General features: G+C 39.9%; 1 protein-coding gene across 1 annotated transcript in view; it reads right to left on the minus strand.

Moving 5' to 3' along the window:
- CLASP1 (cytoplasmic linker associated protein 1) overlaps positions 1-19337 on the minus strand; it is a 197316-nt gene that overhangs the window by 66173 nt on the left and 111806 nt on the right. The window contains exons 20-22 of the mRNA XM_067299284.1: positions 11271-11378; positions 7780-7947; positions 1383-1490 (exon numbers count right to left, since the gene is read on the minus strand). Coding sequence (XP_067155385.1) covers positions 1383-1490; positions 7780-7947; positions 11271-11378 — 384 coding nt within the window. The remainder of the gene's footprint in view (positions 1-1382; positions 1491-7779; positions 7948-11270; positions 11379-19337) is intronic.

Below are 19337 nucleotides of genomic sequence, written 5' to 3' on the forward strand. Positions count from 1 at the left end.
GTTATTTTTCTTAAAGAGCTAGAAGCCAAGTTCTAAACACTAAGCTGAACTCCTCCTCCCATTTCTCACCAAAAACTGAGATTTTATAGACAAAGCAAATAGATTATTTTGTAGCTCTGTGCTACACTGATGAAGTTTAATCCTAAAGCCTTTCTAATATTAACTTGAAGATCCCACTCTGCTCCACTGAAATCAATGGGAATTTTGCCAATGATTTCAAAATGGATACAAAGACAAGTTTCTCTCCACTGATAACACCTGAAGTTGAGATGAATAATCAAATCAATAATGACATCAGCTGTATTAGTTTAAAAGGTTATTCAATGTACAACATATCAACTATGAAAACCAAATCGGAAAATTTAGCCTATCTGTTCATATTTTTTCATAGCCTTTTCTCTCTAGTCTACTAAAGTTACAAAATTAAACCCAAAATGCTATGTTCCACTTGCACACTTCTTGGTACAACTGTATTTTGCCACTGCGTGGCAAATAAGATCCTTCAACAACATTCTTCAGCCTTGATTAAATCTGTAAGAGTTTTTCTCACTTTGAGCCACAAGCACAGTTATGAAATTATAAAGTAAACAGAGAGGCCCTGGAGATCAACTGTATTTCATTATGTTTGAGACGGCAAACAAACCTTTCATACAACAAGTAATGTATTTGGTTGAAAATATATATGATATGATATTTGATCAGAAACATTAACTATCCTGTTTTCAGCCCTGTGCAGATAAAACTTCTGCATGTGGCAGCTGTAATGAGATTTTCTATTTGTACTGTACACTTAGGCTGCATGATGTTGCAACTTTAAAACCCCAGCCTTTCTTGAAAAGACACTTCTACAAAATGGCATGTACCATTTGTTAATTGATGATTGACAGAACCTCTAAAGAAGAAAAAGAGGTCTCTCTATTGGAGGATTTAGTATAGAAGTGACTTACTTTTACTGCACCTAGCTCTAAGAAAATCAGATCATGCGTAATTGGAGTCACTCAGCAATAGGCTATGATGCTACTGACAGCTTCACCATGACTTAGAAAATACAGGCTTGCTCTCCCATAAATCTCCATCATAGCTGCAAAGTGAAGCACAGCAGCCCCATACAAGCCAATTTAATGAACCTGAAAATTGTTGGAGTTCAGACTTAACTACTTTCCTACTAACAGTGAAATGCTGAGAACCAGAATTGAAGCATGCAGAAGAAAACAGAAGGGAAACAGGGTTGGAAGGGGGGAGTGTGTTAGGAATCCAACAGAGGACAGGAAACAAGCTCATCCCACCTGCCAGTGTCTTGAAAGGGCAATCAGAACAAGGAAAAGGAAAAAAAATAAATAAAAAAATTGACCCTTAAAGCTCCAATGCCTACATGTACTCACCGAGCGGAGGAAAGCCCCGAGCAGGGCTTGTATCTCGACTGCTCTCACGGCTGGTATCGCGGCTGCACCCCTGACTCATGCTGGGTCGGGGGATGCGACTGCTCCGTGCTAGCATGCAGCATGGAGAGTTTCAGAGAAGGTGAACAAGTTTAATGAGGACAGAAAGCTCAAAGTCAAGTCACATTTCTGTTAGTTACGGTAATTATTACATTAGTAATTATCATTTGCAGCAGCCAGCTCAGGCTCTTACAAACCAACTACGCTACACGCTGGGCTGTGTTTGTGATGTGAAATTTCGGCAGTGTTAGATGTCTGGCTGACAGTCTGCTTTTTTCTTAAGCAATCCAAATTGTTATTCAAGTAGAGCAGGAGATCTTCAATCGTTTAGGGCATCTCTACTGTTACAGAACATGCAAATCAGATGAGGCTAAAAGAAACCTTTCTGGAAGATTTTATCCTTATTTGCAAGATAAATACCCTTCTGAAAGCAAGAGGAAGCACTCTTAATCAGATCAGAATTTTTAAAAGTAGCCACAAAACCAATATGCTATTTTCACATAGATATGGCTTTTATAATGATAGTTTTATCATGAACAAGTATCTTAAGGAAAAAAAAAAAAAGTGTATTGTATAGACTTGCAGAGATTTTTTTTCCTCCCAGTGAAAGATACTGGGAAAAACACTTAGTTCCTAACCACCTGAAAGACAGGTTACAAAGTGGTTTCCATTTTAAGGCAGCAAGAGCTTCAATTCTTTAACAAAAGATATCCAACTTCCATTCCTCAAACATTTCTAAAACCTTACATTTATGGTTTTATAGGCACATATATTGAGACACATGCGCACTTAAGGAGAACCTTTAACTATATTCTTTACTTTGACAAAAGCCCTACATCAGCAAGACTCTTATCTCAGGTCTGGCAGCTATCAAGTGTTGAATTTCCCAGAGCCCAACAGGCTCCTGCCGATCAGCTGTGTCGCAGACACTCATCATACACACGCTCTTAGGTTGGCCAAACGCAGAGCACTAGATAGGAGATTAAGCTGCTTTCATAGGAAAAAGCAATCCCACTGACTTGAGCTGAAATTTTGCCCAAGTACAAAAAGCAGAGCTAGGCCCTAGAAGGTTATTTAACTTCCTACTTAAAATAAAAGATTTGAGTACTAAGTAAGAATTTTAGAAAATGAGCAATTTAGGTATTTAAAGCAACTGGATTATTCCTCTGCAAATTGTGTCATTTTGATATCAAAGATGTTTACAGTCATGTATTTTAAAAGCTGTGTGCATAGCAGAGAATAAAATAACATTTTCCTGTATAACAGAGAATGGCACCTAATTGTTACAAGTTTATCTTTAAGAATTTAATGATTAAAGAGGGAGATTTTTTTGCTTTTTTGCAAAGGCAGTAGTGAATTTTAAATAAGTGTTCAGGAACACCTTTTAGGATTTTTTTTTCCAGTGTACAGAGTAAAACCTAACCATCAGCTTTGACGACAAGAGAGCAGAGGCATGTACCCATAACATTAACCTGCTTTATCCTCAGACTTCAACAGTATCCTCATATTTATAAAATAGTGCCATTTGCATGCTTCAAAATATATATATTCTCATAAATCTCTGTTGGCTCATATATAGAACATAAATGCCTAGACTCAAGCTAAGAAAAACTGTTCCCTAGACTGCTAGTGTGGGCTCATTAAAAATGGGTTTATGAATATTTATACAGCCTCTCTTTTTGAGGAGAAGAATTTTAGGCATTAGAAGAAGCATGCCAGAACATAATGCCTGTTTTTGAATGGTCAGTTAAACATTGGGCATACCGGTATCCTTTGAAGCAAAACAGTACAGAACAAAATAGAAATTTTCATGGTTAGGCTTTAAAATTCAAGTATAGACTACTGCCAGATTCTTGGTTTGTCAAATTGCCCCCAATTTTGCAAAACCCAGCTCATAAATCTCTTAGACGAATTAATGGTTCTGATGGCTGAACTTTGATGCCAGACAACACAAGATGAGCCATTGACCAAGTTGATTAGATCACCACAATGTCCAAAACTTCTGAGTGAGTTAGAAAGATGGTCTTATAATAAATAAATAGGACAGACTAAATAATATGAAGTGGATGAAATTAAGGCCCATGAGTACAGCAATCCCAGCTCAGACTGTACAAGAAAAAGCTCACAGGTGAACTACAGGTGAAAGAACACTCTTCAAGTCTTCAACACAAACATACTTACCTGCAATTGAGGGCTCTACAGAAGCAAACATCTCATTCTTGGGTCTCATGCTTATATGTAAATAACGGTAGCCTTCACATCAGGTTTGCACAAGTAGTCATTTCTTTTAAGCATCTCATCCATCAATCTTTACCCTCACACAACTATACTACAACTAGCAAAGGCTCTTTTGAGAGGGGGAGATGTGAATGGTTAAAAAAATTTTTTTTAATTGATGCACACTGTACATTCTCCTTCCCTAACAGATTATAGTATGCTTTATGATAAAGAAAATGCAAAAACAACATGCATTTCTTCAACTGCATGACAACAGACTAGCAGGACAATGCCACAGATGAAACACAATATTGGCTCCACAAACAAAACCCAAAAGCAAACATTGAGTAGTTCATGAATAGCAGTCAAACAGAAGATGTGCATGTTACTGGATACAGATATAAAAGCAAGAAAAAAGAATGGATCGAAAAGAACAGAAGGATGAGTCTGCTTGCTGTGGACTCCCAGCCACCTGCCCTGCAATTCCCCTGCTGTGCTGCATGTGGAAGATCAAATATCAGAGTATTACCACTCCTGTTCAGGGTATTATTCTTCAAGCACTGCCAGAAGTAAGGGCCAGCACTATTGTCATTTAGACAAGTCTCTCTATACTATCACAGTCTGTTTTTGCAGTGCAGGCAACAAAGGCAGACAAGACAGCCATTAAACTCAATTTTTAAATTACCAAACCCCAGAAGTTGGACAGAAATTAAGTAGGTGAGTAACAAAATTAACTAAAAGGAGTAGGCAGAATGGAAGTGGACAGCTAGGGAGGGAAATCAGGATCTCAACACAAATGGCAACAGCCAGCTCAGGACTGAAAGCCATAGACAGGAACAAGGGTGGGATATGTACAACAACATCCCAAAACTTTCTAGATGTGTCCAGTACAACTAAGTCTTACCAATCTCCCGTGGAAAGGTACAAGAGAGGCACATCATTCACAAAGTTATTAACGCACACTAGTAGGCTGCCTTCAAATACACCTGTGTAAACCAATAGATGCAAATACCAAAGAACTCAATCCATTCCCCTGTTGACCGTTCTACCATTTAGAAGAAAACCTCCATTTCATTAAAATCACACCCTAAGAGGAGACTAAGAATCCAAGCTCAATTCAGCAGATGCTTCCTTTACAGCAATGCAAGCATTTTACATGCTGTAATTGCAACCACAACAGTCAAACTGCAAAACTGCAGGAGGGTGCACCCAGTAGGCAAGTCAAGAATTTCCTTCAGCTTCCAGTAAACACACATAGCACAACCCCAACATAGAAAGTGCTACATGAAATGGATAGCCAGCTGCGCCTGCTTCACATTTTGGAGACCGACATTAGCTCCGAATCCCTCAACTTCTTTCAAATCCAACTGGCATTCAAGGATCTGGTTTCTCATTTCCCAAACTCAGAGGCAGGGGCTGTTACTAAAGCTAACTAAATCCCCATGCTGACAATGTGCTCCAGGTGAGGAGCAGGTGGCTGACCCGCAGCATATCCTTGCACTGCAATACCAGTCAGGACACAAATGCCCTACTGACCTATGCAACAGAATTAACTTCAAGCTGATGAACTTTCCATGCACTGGAAATGTACATCACCTTTTTAGGGAAGCTCTCCTTCAAGGGTCCCAAAGAAATCAGATTAAATGAACTAAGCTCTTCCTTCCCCAGCTGGGTAACACCACCAGTAATTTCCATTTACCAGACAGCAAAAGCAAGCTTAAAATTAAAAAGCACCACACCCGGGACCATACAGAGGGCCAGGCAGAACCTTATTATTCTAAAAGTGCTACAGTTGTGCTGCCTCTTGGAAAACAACATACCGCTTCGAGGTTTCCAACAAGCAGAAGAAAGCTTACTCCATGGAGTATCCATGTTCAGCACGGCAATCTGAGCTAGCAGCAAGCTACTGATGCTTATGGGCATCTACATGCACGGGCTGCATTAGCTTGTCATTGCCCTCGTCCTCAGAAGAGGCTAAGTGGGTGGTTTTTGCACAAAGTCCAGCTGCACACAGGCACTTGTGCTCTCTTCGAGCTTATTCTTGCACACATAACACTGGTCCTGCTGCAGCTCAGTCACCTCTGCAAAACCTACGCAACAAATTAATGGATGAGGCATGAAGAGGACCCAAGAATTACCCATTTCTAACAGCCCGATATTCAAGGCTGTTCAACACCTGCTGCACTGCAATGTGACCCACAGACTTGACAGACGTTTCAGCCCAAGGATTAAACACAAGCATATCATCAAATACATAAATAATCCCACAAACCCAAAGGACTGCATATGCTCAAGCACCTTTTTGATCAGAGCCTGAAAGTCTATCCACAGTCTTAGGACGAAGGTGAATGGGAGACTATTTAATGAAATGGATGACTAAAAAAAGAAAAAAAGAAAAAGAAAATAAGAACTGAAGCAACACAAGGAAAACTTGTAAATACTATGTTATAAAGCAATAAATACAATGGGATAATGTTACAAAGATGACAGCTGAAAACTTATCTCAATCCAAACCAATATAACTATTTTTAAAATCCAATAAAGACACAGAATTTCTGCAACTGAGTGCTAAAGCCAACACCTGGGTCAGACACTCTCCTGTTCCGATGAGAGCCCAGAAGACCAGGCTTTGGTCATCCACCCAGACAGAAAAAAACAGATCTGTTTAGGGTTCTCTCCCCCTCCCAAAGAACAAGCACTGACTGTGTTCACAGGGAACACATCAGAGCAATGAGATAGAAATTATACTTTCAAAGGAATTCTTCAAGGCTCCCACAATCTACCTGAAAGCTTGCAACCCAAGAGTGAGCATTTTGCAAGAAGCAAATTCCCTTCTGATACTAAAGACTGTTTCAAATCAAACCACATAATGTGATGATCAGTTTAAACATATGTGACAGTACTATCCATCATTCTTTGTTTCCTTTTGAAAATAACATTTTTTGCAGTGTGATAGCACAATAATTATTCCTAATACTTGGGAGGCACTTTACATTTTAAAAGCAATGAACAGAAAAGCACAGTGTATTCATACAGAGGTCATAAAATAGATTAGACATGAGAAGAACTTTGCATTCAGAAAAACAATCACAATAAACATGGAATTTTTTATGGATCACACCACAGTATGCGCGCTCTGGTGCTTTAAATTCTTTTCAGTATATTCGAACAATGAATAAATAAGAGATACCTCTCCACTAACAACTAACATGCTCTAAATAGAAAGGCAGCTTAAATTTAAAATACAACAGACAAATAAATAGTTAAAATTTTAATTGACATTAAGGCTAAGATTTAAATCAATTTCAATCTCCTAGTAAATTCCTTAGTGGTACAAAATAATTCAGTAACAATGTTATTTAAAATGATCTTCCTCTATATAAAATTCAAGTCAAACTTCTGAAAACATTTCCATTTTATTTCAAAACTAAAAAAAAACATTTACTTGGTCACAGATCACACTGAGTACCTTCACACCACAATTCAGATAAACAGATGTTTCTATATAAAGATGCTTATTCACCTAATTAAAAAAAGCCTGCTGATAAATTGAAAATAAAACTATTATGGAATATTTACATAACAGTCACTGAGACAGGAATATCAGAAACGGAATAATTAGAGCATAAGTCTAAAATGCCATCTGGGGAAATGGCCCCAAGATATTCAGGAGGAGAGAAGCAAATCATTTAAGCCACAAAAATTTCTGAAATAATTCAAGAAGGTGCTCTTTGCCCTTGATCCCAACTGACTTAACAAAAATTACTCATCTCCCTTTAGGACTAAGCCACTGATGCCAAATGAGGTATTTTTGCTATGATGGGTTATTCGTGTTACTTGATTCTTTTTGCTGCCTGATCCAACAACATAGCTCATGTCGGATTTCAAACAGCAGATTTCCCATGATGTTCTCAAGCCTACTTTGAAACTACAGCTCAACCTGGAAAATTAGAACTACTTTCCTACGAACTGCAATCAAAAATAGAACATTTCTTGAGATAAAACATTAACTTGCTAGCTGAAAAACTCGAAAATGTGACAGTAACACTTAATTTCCTAGTAAACAGGAAAGACCTTCCTTTGAGCACGCTGATCAATGTGTCCACACAGTGGCTGCTCTTACCTAGTCCTATCCTGTTGGGACTCGTCTCTCGACTGCATCCCTGGCTCCGAGGGATCTTGCTGCGTTTTTCTGACGACGATGGCACTGCCTGGACTCTGGACGCCCCGCCACTCAGGCCACCATAGGCGCTTCCTAACAGTTTACCCGGAGAACTAGACCGGCTGCCAGCTAGAAAAAAAAGAAGATAAGGAAAAATTTGAGGAGGAAAAAAAAAAAATTCAAGGTTTTAAATACTCTGAAAGCAAATTTGGAATACAATGGGCTACATCTCAGAATCTGATCCAAAGCCCACAGAAAACCAGTTGGAGCGTTTCCCATGGACTTTAGAGGAAGACCGAGGAAAGCCCATTGACAATAAATGCAGCAGCAATTCTGCTTACACTAATCTCGCTGCCCAGTCTGGGTAAAGACAACGCAGACAGTGCAGCGTGGACATACCCAAGCTAGCATTACACGAGTTTGCCAGGGTACCACGAGTAGGCTTGCTGCAGCAGCAGGGACTTCACCAGCTACTTCACATCATCAAGAAGCAAGATGCATCAGTGCTCCTGGAGCTCTGTGCTGTAGCAAGCCAGCTTCCAGCAGAGTCAGGCTGCTGCAAGGTAGCTCAGGCATCTCCACGCTACACTGCAGCGGTGACGTTACTTTCCACAAAAATTTTGTGAAGGAAAATTAACATCTCAACAGCAGCAGGGCAGCGTGTTAAAGGGTAAACCAAGAGACCTGTCACATTTGTAGAGATGCTGGTTTACTTGGTTCTGACCAGTTAAATCTAAGGTATTTAGTTATTTTTCATCTGGAGAAGTAGTTTTTAGCAAGTTGAGTAGCAGTCCTACTTTATTTTTCCTTGTCTCTTTGAATAGCCTATGGCAAGTTTACATTTTGTCTAAGCCATGCTGCCTGTAAAACAGTCTCCTGACAAAGATTTATTTACATATTTACATTCCAGTTGCAATAGATATTTCTATCTGGAATACTCCTGCTGCTTAACTCCATATGAGTAGAATACTACTACTTATTTTGCTATGATTCTTCATTTGGTAATTTGCTTCCACCAAAAATTAAGTAACGCTGGTTTACAGGTAATCACAAAGGACTAAAAGTAATGGAGTTAAGGCTTTTTTTTGTTCCCTTCTTTGGGTATATAAAAGTCACACTGAAAATCTGCCACTGTTACCATTCCTGACGCTCATTTATTTGCTAAAACAGTCAGGAAAAGCATACTGTGAAAAGGCTACAAAAACATACTCTTGCAAGCTCACATTCTGAACTAATATTCATGCTGCTCTCTTTCTAAAAAGTATCCACAAATCTCAAGAAGAAATTTCAGTTCCAGAATACTGTTATGACTAGTAAGAGTCAAAGACTTTTCTCTGTCTTAATTTAAGACTGTATGCAATTTTATTAATTTGATGGAAAATAGCATAACTGATATTAGTTCAAATTACTTGCCCCTTCCAATTTTTTGCACAAAGCAATCTGAAGCAATCAAATCATGTATTCCCAACGCTGCATGCGGTGCTGGGTGAGAATACTTGTGACAGATGCCAGTCACATGCACAGCATTCACACCCTGAAAGCCAAATAAGCCTCTCAGTTACACTGCTGCAATCTCACGGGTGTCAACACTGCACTGCACTGAAATAACTGGAAGAAGAATTTAGCACCTGGGGTTTAAGCTGCAGGAACTTCACCACAATGCTTACAGCAATAAGCCTGCTTCTATACACAATGTACATTTACCATGTTTGATTACTAAATCATTTACCATATACATTTAGTTTTCTAACTTTAAGAAAATGCTTTTTAAGCCTCTGATAGAGTGTCAGGGGAGAGGGAACCTACAAGTTTAGCAGCTAAAAAAACATGAAGGAAATAATGTGAGAAAGCAAGAAAGGGAAAATGTTTCTTACCACCAGCAGGATTAGCTGATCTGGATCCTTGATTATGAGGGCAGACCAAAGGACAGGCAAAAAGTGGATTAAAAGACAGCAAGACAATACAGCGTTCAGCATGCAGCTTATGTTATACACAACGCAGACAGATTTCTTCACAAACACGTCACTCCGAAAGCCTCTGCAGAATGCAGTGGGTTAATGCACAGATGCAACCGACAGTTTTTAGGCTGATCAGCTTCTTAGGGAAACATCAACCAAGTACGTAGACCCAAATTCTGCTGTAAATTATACCCCAGCCCAGTCTGAAAAATTGAAACAGGGTTATCCACTGTGTGGACAGAGAATTTGGTCCTGTGATTATACTTGATTCATAGCTTATTTCATACAATGTTTGGCCTAGGAGATAAAGATCACATCTGGATGGGCTAGGCTGGAATCAGGATTCAAACTAGACCAGGGCATCAGGCTCAGATGTGACCACCTAACATGTCATAAAACATTCTATAAAAAATTAAGCACTAAATAGTGTTTATAACTTTTGGATATTCAACTGTTCTTTAACTACATTGAGAGTTCTTTCATCCGATCTAACCATTCTTCACTAAACTGAAATCAGGAAAAAAGGCCATTTCTCATTTTTGATCAGTTTTACAGTGTAAACTGTAGGAATGAATTTAGATCAGAGCACCAGAGTCCAAATTCCTTCGTGACCTCAGTATAAAGATTTCCATTTGGCCCCATCTTGAATATAGTACTTTTCTCTTCAACTGCCCCAGCCTAATGTAATGCTATAAACTGCTTCCCCATCCCTCCAGCCGACAGAGCAAAGCAATGACAGCATGAACAGATGAGGGCTTTTAAATAAGGGTACAAAGCAAGACAAGTCCTCAGAACAAACAGGTCTCTCCACAAGCCCCATCTCTTCTCACCCACAAGCTTGAGTGTCCTCAGAAATGAGCAGTTTCTCCCTGCTCCCAAATCCTTTTAAAGTCTGAGTGACAAAATTCTTAGATACACATGACAAATATGTGGCACTGTATGTATGGCTCCTAGGGGGAAACCACGCCATGCAAGGAAGCCAGAAAGCACAGATGTGCCATGTGAATCAGATGGCAGAGTCCTCTCCCCCATACCTACACAAAAGGGGTAATGTCTTATTTTAAATTGATGCTAAATCACACATTAACTTAGACAGCTCACGCTTTACACATACAGAAATACAATAATATAAGCAAGAGAAGCTTGGCAGGGCAAGAACCCAAGAGACAGCACTCAGCTACAGACATAGAGGACATCTCGAGGGACCCAGCAGAAGTTATTTAGTCCTATGCTTCACAGCAATCTGCAATTCTGCTGTGCAACAGGTGAAAAAGCAGTAACTCGGTGACAACTAAGCACTTGAATTTGGGGCCTCATTTGTCAGCAAAAATATACACTGAAAGCTTGCTGAATAGGGATTCCTTTTGTTACATGTCCCAGTAGCAATCTACTTAGCAGAGGTGAGCTCAATTCTCAGCCAAATGCTACCATAACACGGGAGAAAAGAATTAATAACAGTTTTTCTCCTCCCCTCCAAAATAAAACACTTCTTACGCTGGGACTGTGAAACTACTTTAGCCCGGCTGCGGCCTCGGGTGTCAGCAGGTGTTGAAGTGACGCTTGTGGCACTGCCAGAGCTCTGTCTCCTTGTACGAATCCGACCTGGAGGAAGGCAAAGAAAACCAGACTGTTAACAGGTTTCTTCCAAAGGCAACAGTCCAAAACACTGTCTGTTCTACACTAGTAGCGTTGTTACACCCACAATCAACTAAGGTACAAAAGAAAAGTTTCATGGGGAGAAGCAACATCTTTCACTAGCCTGGCTGAGATAGAGGAGTAGTGACGGGAAACAGAGTGAAGGACCATTAATCCAAAAAACCTCTTTGCTTTCTGCAATGCTATCAGCTGGTATGATAAATAAAATATTACCTCTCACTACAGCCTTTGCTTCTGCTCTACAGTAATTCCTTTACAAAAGGATAAACAAAAGTTTCAGTCTCCTAAATGCCACTTCCTACATCCAATCATTACTTTGTGACAAGGCGATCCCCCTTTCGGAGATGGGCATGACAGATGCCCCCACAAATTCCATCGCTGGGATGTCCAAGCGGCAGCCTGGTGCTTTATAACCCGATCGACGTGTGCACGGTGGCATGCACCACGGAGTCCGTCAGCGCAGTCTGACTACACAGTCATTTCAGGTCCCTCCTGCTCTCATTCAGTTTTCCTTGCTGTTTACAGATCTGACATATTTATCCCTACATCAGTGTAACTTTACTTGTAATGGAGAGCCCCATTTAACACAATCAACATTGTGGAAAAAAAGATTCCATGTGTCTGCCCTTTATTTAAGCAGAGAACGAATACAAAGTCTCAAAGTGCTCTTGCTCCTTTTTCTGTTCTTTCTTCATGAAAAAGCCACAGAAATTTGAGCTAGAAAACCTCTACAAGGTCATCAGTTCATCCCCTTCCCGGGGCTGGGCTGTTTCCTACAGAATGTTCTTTCCAGTGCTAAGGTTCAGTTATCTGTCTCTAGTTAATGGGAAAGAAATGATAATTAAGAGGAGCACAAAGAAAATCTCCCTCAGCACTCTTCAGCAACTCAGTTCTCAGCCAAATCTGAAGTTGTTTCTCAGGACTGATGCCAGTGCTACCCTGCATTCAGAGGATGATTTCAAGTTGCAGGCACAATAATAAAAGGAAAAAAGGAAACAGGTAAGAGAATATTCTAGGCAACTGAATCTATCAGTTATAGAAATTTATCTCCCACCCTACGTCTCCACCATAAACATACAGATGGCAATATAAACAGAGACACATACATTTCTCACCCCCCCAAAAAAAATAGCACTTCACATAAGGTATACATGCAGGACGAGATGATGGCAAGCAGCCCAGCCTGAATGGATCGAGAGCTCTCGTCTTCTACCTCAGCTCTCAAGATATTCATAACATGGCTTGTTTATTTTTGATAGACACAAAGTGACAAAGAAATGCTTAACTTTGAGGAGAAAACCTAGACTTGCTGGCAGAAGAAGGAAAAGACAACTGTTTTTCAGACCCTTCTCAAACAGCATCAAGCTTTAAAACAAGCTCAGTCAGCTTTGAAAGGTAACATATTTACAGTCAAACAATTATCCGTAGACATGACATAGAAGAAAACACTAGCACAACACCGGGAGAACGTGTAACAAACTGCATTTTAACCACCAGCTCAACTAAACTAGCTCTGAGCATGCCCATGTGGATTCGCAGCAAGGCTGCCCACCTACGCTGAGGCATTCAGCCAGGCTGCAGATCTCCTCCGCCCTTGGACACCATCTGCCCCATCGAAAGTGGCAGCCTGATGCACAACCCAGACCAGCCCTCGAGCTCTTGGCTGACCCATTCCACCCCTCGCAGGGTGGGCAAACACTTGGTCAGCCACAGATGAGGGGCTTGCACCCCAAGCCCCCCACGGGATGGGGCAGGCACACATGGGGAAGGAGCCAGAAGGACCTCACACTCTTGGAAAGAAGCCAGCATTGCCACCACCTAATGTTTCTCACATCAGTAGGGCATCACTGGCGGCAGCTGGAGTACAAAATAGTAAGAAAACATGTTAAACCTGAGCAGTTTTAAGAAATGGCAATGGAAATAACTACCTCTCCTTCCAAAACACAAAAAGCCTCAGCATTGTAGAAAGTACTGGGCAGTAACTCAGCTGAAAACCAAGGCAAAGTAACAGACAGTATTGAAAAACACGTTTAGTGATGTGTCTGTGCCAGGGGTTGACCCACCTGACAAAATGGGTGGGAAGGGGGTGATTAAAAAAAAAAAAAAAAAGTACAGGCTTCTCAAGGTCCTTAAAATTTTATGTTCTTCCTGCATCTACAAAATCAGTTTTTCACTTTGTCATCAGATGACCAAGAACACGGAGGAAACTGGGACAATATGTAATAAATGACTGTCCCGTGTTTATGAAACAAAGCTAAAACCAGTATATAAAGAGAAACCAAGTTTGGTTTTTGACCCCAACGTTTTCTGAACTTTAAGAAAGAAAACTAAACCAAAGGCCCAAATTAAATCAATGTGTGAACCTTTTTTGACTGGTAGGTTTTACCACTGATTTTTGGTCTAATAGGTGTCAAAACGCAGAACGAAGGGTTCCTCTCAAACAGGAGGAACAAACATGCCAATACACATATTGGCTTTCTCATCCTTCTGAAGAGACTGATGAGTGTTTGAACTAATACTTTACTGGACCTGAAGAAGCAGCAGCTGTCCCAGCATTGTGCAAATGACAACAGGAATGGGCAGAAATCAGAAATTCATGACATTCCCAACTTCTATTCATGAGTCCACCATGGGGCACGTTTAACAGCTCGACCTAAATTCATTCTGAATTTACTGCAACACAAAGGACAGCATCGTGGTTTCATACACAAAAAGGATGTAAAGGTACAAATATTGCGATAGCACAGTAACAGCTCACCTTTGGAGTACTTCATTTTTTAAAGTCTATAGGATAAAGTAAAACAAGAGAAAAAATGGCCTCTCAAATTCTGGGAAAAATTCTTCCCGCAGTTACAAGGAAAGAATGCCTTCTGATATTGCTCATATGTATTCCTTGAAACACAAACTGTCAATATGCTTTCCAAAGTGATATTTTCTTACTGTTAAAAATGTGTATTTTTAACACAGATAGTCTTTCTTACAGCATGCTAAATGATTCAAAATAAATGATTCAAAGTTACTGTTCAAGAAAAAAAAGATTCTTAATTTTCCCTATCGAAATACAGTTTTTAGCTGTGTGTGTGTGTGTGGGGGGGGGGGGGGGAAAGACCAAACAGAACTCAAAATCGCTTTAGGCAAATCTATATGAGATATAAAAAAAAAAAAAAAAACCTGGAGGGGGATCCGAGATGTTTCGTACATTAACAACTTACCTCTACAACACTATCATTTTATAGCTTTGTGATCAACTCTCTCTCTGCCTTCTTTTACACACCCAGTCACAATTTTTAAATTAGCCTTATGATGTCCAAGAACTATTCACTTTACAATAATGTAAGATGAATCTATCTGGCTTGAAAATCTCAAGGATTTTAACATATATTATATCATAGCACATACAAATAGATATTCATCTATACAACACAAATGTCTACTACATTCTCTTAATGGTGTTATATAACCTGCAAATAAGAGTCTGCATTCACATCCAATAGTTATTTGCACGTAAAATTATCTGTGTGGCTTTATCATTTTACCCCAGACAGAATAATTAATTTCAAGCAAGACTAACCAGAAAAACATAATGGGCAAGTTATTCAGACTTAAAAAAAAAAAAAAAAAACCACACTCAAGCAAACCCTCCCCCTCACAGAACTTCTTTGCTTTCAGTGGCTTTGTTTCCATATCAGTCCAAACCATAGAGGCAGCAATCCATATTTTATAACCACCATTTTTCTGCTCCTCTTAAAAGAATTACTGTATCCTGACAACAGCAGTATAGCAAAAGGATAAAGAGTGCCCCAACCAGTTTCCAAAAACCATAAAAGCATTTCCATGAAAAAAAGCCCTTGATCTAAACTTGACATATGACACTGCTGCTGGTAAAGAAAGTATTTTGAAAGACTCCATATGAGTGCTTTGTGTTTAGAAATCTTTCTTAAAGTTTTTTTTGTTTTTATTTTTTAAAGTCAGACATTTTTATAACAATCAGTGGATCAGAGTCAAGTTTCAGATGTCCCACATTGTATTAAAAAAAAAAAAAGAAAAAAAGAATCTTACTAGATTTAAAGGAACAAGCAAAGAAAGATTCTGTGATGTATTTTTACATTGCAAGAAGCTTCTTAGCTCCTCTGCACTGATACTAAAGCACCTCCACCTCCCAGTACTCAGGCTTTGTGAGAGCCAGCCTGCACACCGCACCACGAAGAAAGTGGCTTTCAAATAGCCTAGAAAGGCTACGTAACAGCTCCACAACTGTTATCAGTGCCATGCTGTGAGTAATTATACCTGCAACCACACACAAGTTATGCAGAAGCACTGGGATGGCAATGGTGTCTCCACGGATCAGGTTAGGGCATTTAGGCTCCTCAGCACTGGGTTCCCCCACCCCATTTGGAGAAAGGGGGGAAAAAAACAAAACAAAACAACCCCCACACACACACACTCCTGCAGGAGCCTCTAGGAACCCCCAGCTGTGTCACTGCGAAATCGCGCGTGGGCACACAAGCTCTCAGCACGCCGCTCTCTGGGTTTTGCGAGAGAGCCGCCTCCAAAGCAAACGCACACCAGTGCCGCCCCATCGCCCTGCACGAGCAGGCACAGAACGCACGTTGGCTTTGCCGCCAGGTAAAGTCAAAAGTCAGCACCTGCAAAGAGACCAAGAGAGCAGAGAAACCTATTACCTGAGTCTTTCAGTTTAAGCTACCATGCTCAAACTCCTGGGCCAAGCCTTGAAGTTTTTGCTTAAGCTTAGTCCTATTAAGCTCAGTGAGAACAAGAGCGAGCTTTGAGGCAGAGAAGGAAACAGGAACTCTGCTTTCTTAGGACTTTTTGTTATTTCCAAAGCCTTTGTTAAAGCTCCACATCTGACTGAACAGACCTCTCTTTTTGAGCCTAAGATAGCTGAAAACCATAATAAGTCAAAGATTTTCTTTTCTAATGAATAATAAAAAAAAAACTGTTAAAAATTATGCCTCTGACTGTGGGAAAGATCTGCCAATCTCGTTTGTTTTAAAACTTGCTAGTTTCAGGACAGCCTGGTATTTATGCTCCCCCCTCTTGGGAAAGGCTTGTCTTTATGCTCACTTGGGGAAGAAAAAAAGGGAAGAAAAATAACAGAAATTGCAATCTTTACAAATCCTTTTTTTCCCCTCAACTGATCCTTTGCTTCAAAGATAGACTCTAACTGAGGCTTCAAGATATCACAGTAGGGAAAACGATGAACCAAATTCTCAAATGCAAAAAAAGTGAGCACAATAATCCACTACCTGTTCTCTAAAGCACATGTTTTATTTATTGAAATAAATCCACATTCTCAATCCTATTATCTGCTTGCAAAATATAAGAGACCTTCAATGTCTGAACATGCTGAAGCATTGTCAGAAACCATATCTAACCTATAGTGGAAATCAGACTCCTTAGTAAATGAAGTATCAAGTATGAATGTAAGGGATAACAAAGGCATTTGCTACGGAGGCATTATTCTGCAAATCACATACTGGCAAACATCAGTGAGGTCCGATGTGTGAAAAATACAGTGAAATCAAAAGAAAGGTGACTGTGTGAGATGGGAAGCAAAGGATTTGGAAGTGAACTGTTTCTCATGATCAACAGTAAAACAAGGAAATATCTGCCACCAAACCAAAAATACATGTGTACGCAAGACAGTCCCTTCACAGTATCCTAAAAATTACAGTATTTAGAATCCAATTTCAAATTCTGAAAATAGAACCTGCCTCAACAGATCAAGCACTATTCTTTCAAAACACTTACAGACAATTCAGCTTCCAATTTCCTGACTTTGGAACTGAAGGTGAAGCAGAATTTGCCTATGCGGGAAGGTTAAACTTCACTATTTTGAAACCAAGAGAAACAAGTTATTTGTGTCCTCCCAGATCCAGTACTTCCATAAGGCATTTGAGGCTCTTTTGAGATGAATTTTGTAATTCTGATAAACATCTGAGAAATCTTCACACAACATTAATAGGGATTTTCTTCAGGGGAAGAAAACTTTGCATTAGTACAGCTGGGTGCTGGAAAAGGAAGACAGTAAGATGAAACTATAAGCTAGAAGCTTCTGTAAAGAGGACAAGACAACTCCAACTGGGCAATAACAGACCTACTGACAACCGCTCCCACAACTGAGATCCATTAGTGGCCCTTCCTGCAACGCAAATCAAGCTCCGAACCATTCTGTTCTGAGGGCCAACATAATGCACCTCTTTTAAATATTCCTTGAAAAATTGGTTCCTGGTAAAATAAGCAGAAATTTTGTCCGAGGTTTCCTTTTAATCAGGTATAACTTAAAGATTACTTAGAACACAATTGCTACTTGCATAGCACTATCTGTAAGTATTGATCAAGACTATAAGCACTTAAATCTCACAAACTTTCTGCCTACACAATGAAGTTCAAGAGATCCATATATGAGGGGCCTGCACAATGAAGATGTAACTGTGCACTGCATGAAGGCACAGCCTTGCAGCACAGCCAGCCAGACCTACAGGGATTTAAGCTGTATATAGATTTATGCCACCTTTCTATAAAGAAGTGCATTTCATCGGTGTTTTCCAACTAAGCTGACCATACCTAAAACCAAAGGCCTGACGCTTCGCTGTTAGCTTATATTCTTGCCACTGGCATAACCCACTTTTATCCTGCTCCTGTTTTGAGATGCCTGGCTCAAAAACAAAACAGAGGGAAGACTGAGGGCAAAGCAGATGGGAACTGCCAAGTTAGCACAATGCTGGCTCCCGTCGGAGGGAAAGGTGCCGAACTTTTACACTGCAGCTGCAGAAAGCCGTGATGGGAACCAGACTGCAAATTTAATAAACTGAACCACACAAAGCCACAGGGATTTGCTCTTAAATTAGTTACTTACAGGTGACCTGCATAAAAGGGGGATGGGAGAAGATGGAATTTCTGCCTTTTATGTTTGACATGCATCTCTCATGTACACATGGTTTTTTTCAGAGCAAGGGGCTTTTTCTCTATTTTCTTCCTTTACTTAATTTTTACATTTATGTCAAAAATATAGTTTTGCCTTCCCTGTAGTTACTGACCAACTCTGAAAGATTAGAGAATTGGCAGAAGACCTTGGCCCACCTCTGAAGGACACACTGAACCCTGAACAAAGGCTGTTTTTCCCCTCAACTGTCTCAAAGGAAACCAGAGACGATGAAGAGTTTCAAACATACTGATTAAACTCATCCTTCAAGCGCTCAGGTTCCAAGTGTGCCCCGTTGTTACAATCCTCCCTGATCCCCATCCTCACCCCAGAGAATCCTCCAGCAAAAAGGAGGAGATGAGATGCAGTTTTCTAACATGAAGGAAATGGCAAACCCCATTTCTGAAAGTTCATCTCAAAATTCCCACCTCTCAAGTGACTTGCTGGGTTTTATTACAATTTTTCTTTTTTTAAACCAAGTCTGACTGCTTCCAAAGTAGCTGAATTGAAACAAGCCAACCAAAAAGCCTTTGCATTACGACAACAAAGCATTTAATAAACTAAAAATAAAGGTATTTCAGAGGATGGCTGTTGGAACAGCCCTCCACAAATGTTACTTACAGCCTAGGAGAGCATTTTAAAGAGCTGCATAACATTAACACTCAAATTTCCAAAGTTAGGCTGAAACTAGAAAGGTTTGAGAACTGAGGAGAAGGGAAGAAGAGAAAAAGAAGAGTCAGCAATGAGTAAGGAAGCTAAAGTCTGTATCAGTTTGGAATTTTCATCCAATTTGCCTTTGATTTAGAAATATAGGTGCTTAAGCTGACTTCATATTCCTTATCGCTGACAGATCAAAGCATAAACACTTGCCTATGATTAAGAGCCAGTTCGTTTATCAACACTGAAATTAAATGCCAGTTCAGGAGATGGTAGAAGCCTTTCCCTCTAAATAATAAATC

Source organism: Apteryx mantelli, chromosome 6 (assembly GCF_036417845.1).
Source record: "Apteryx mantelli isolate bAptMan1 chromosome 6, bAptMan1.hap1, whole genome shotgun sequence".
Lineage (NCBI taxonomy): Eukaryota > Metazoa > Chordata > Aves > Apterygiformes > Apterygidae > Apteryx > Apteryx mantelli.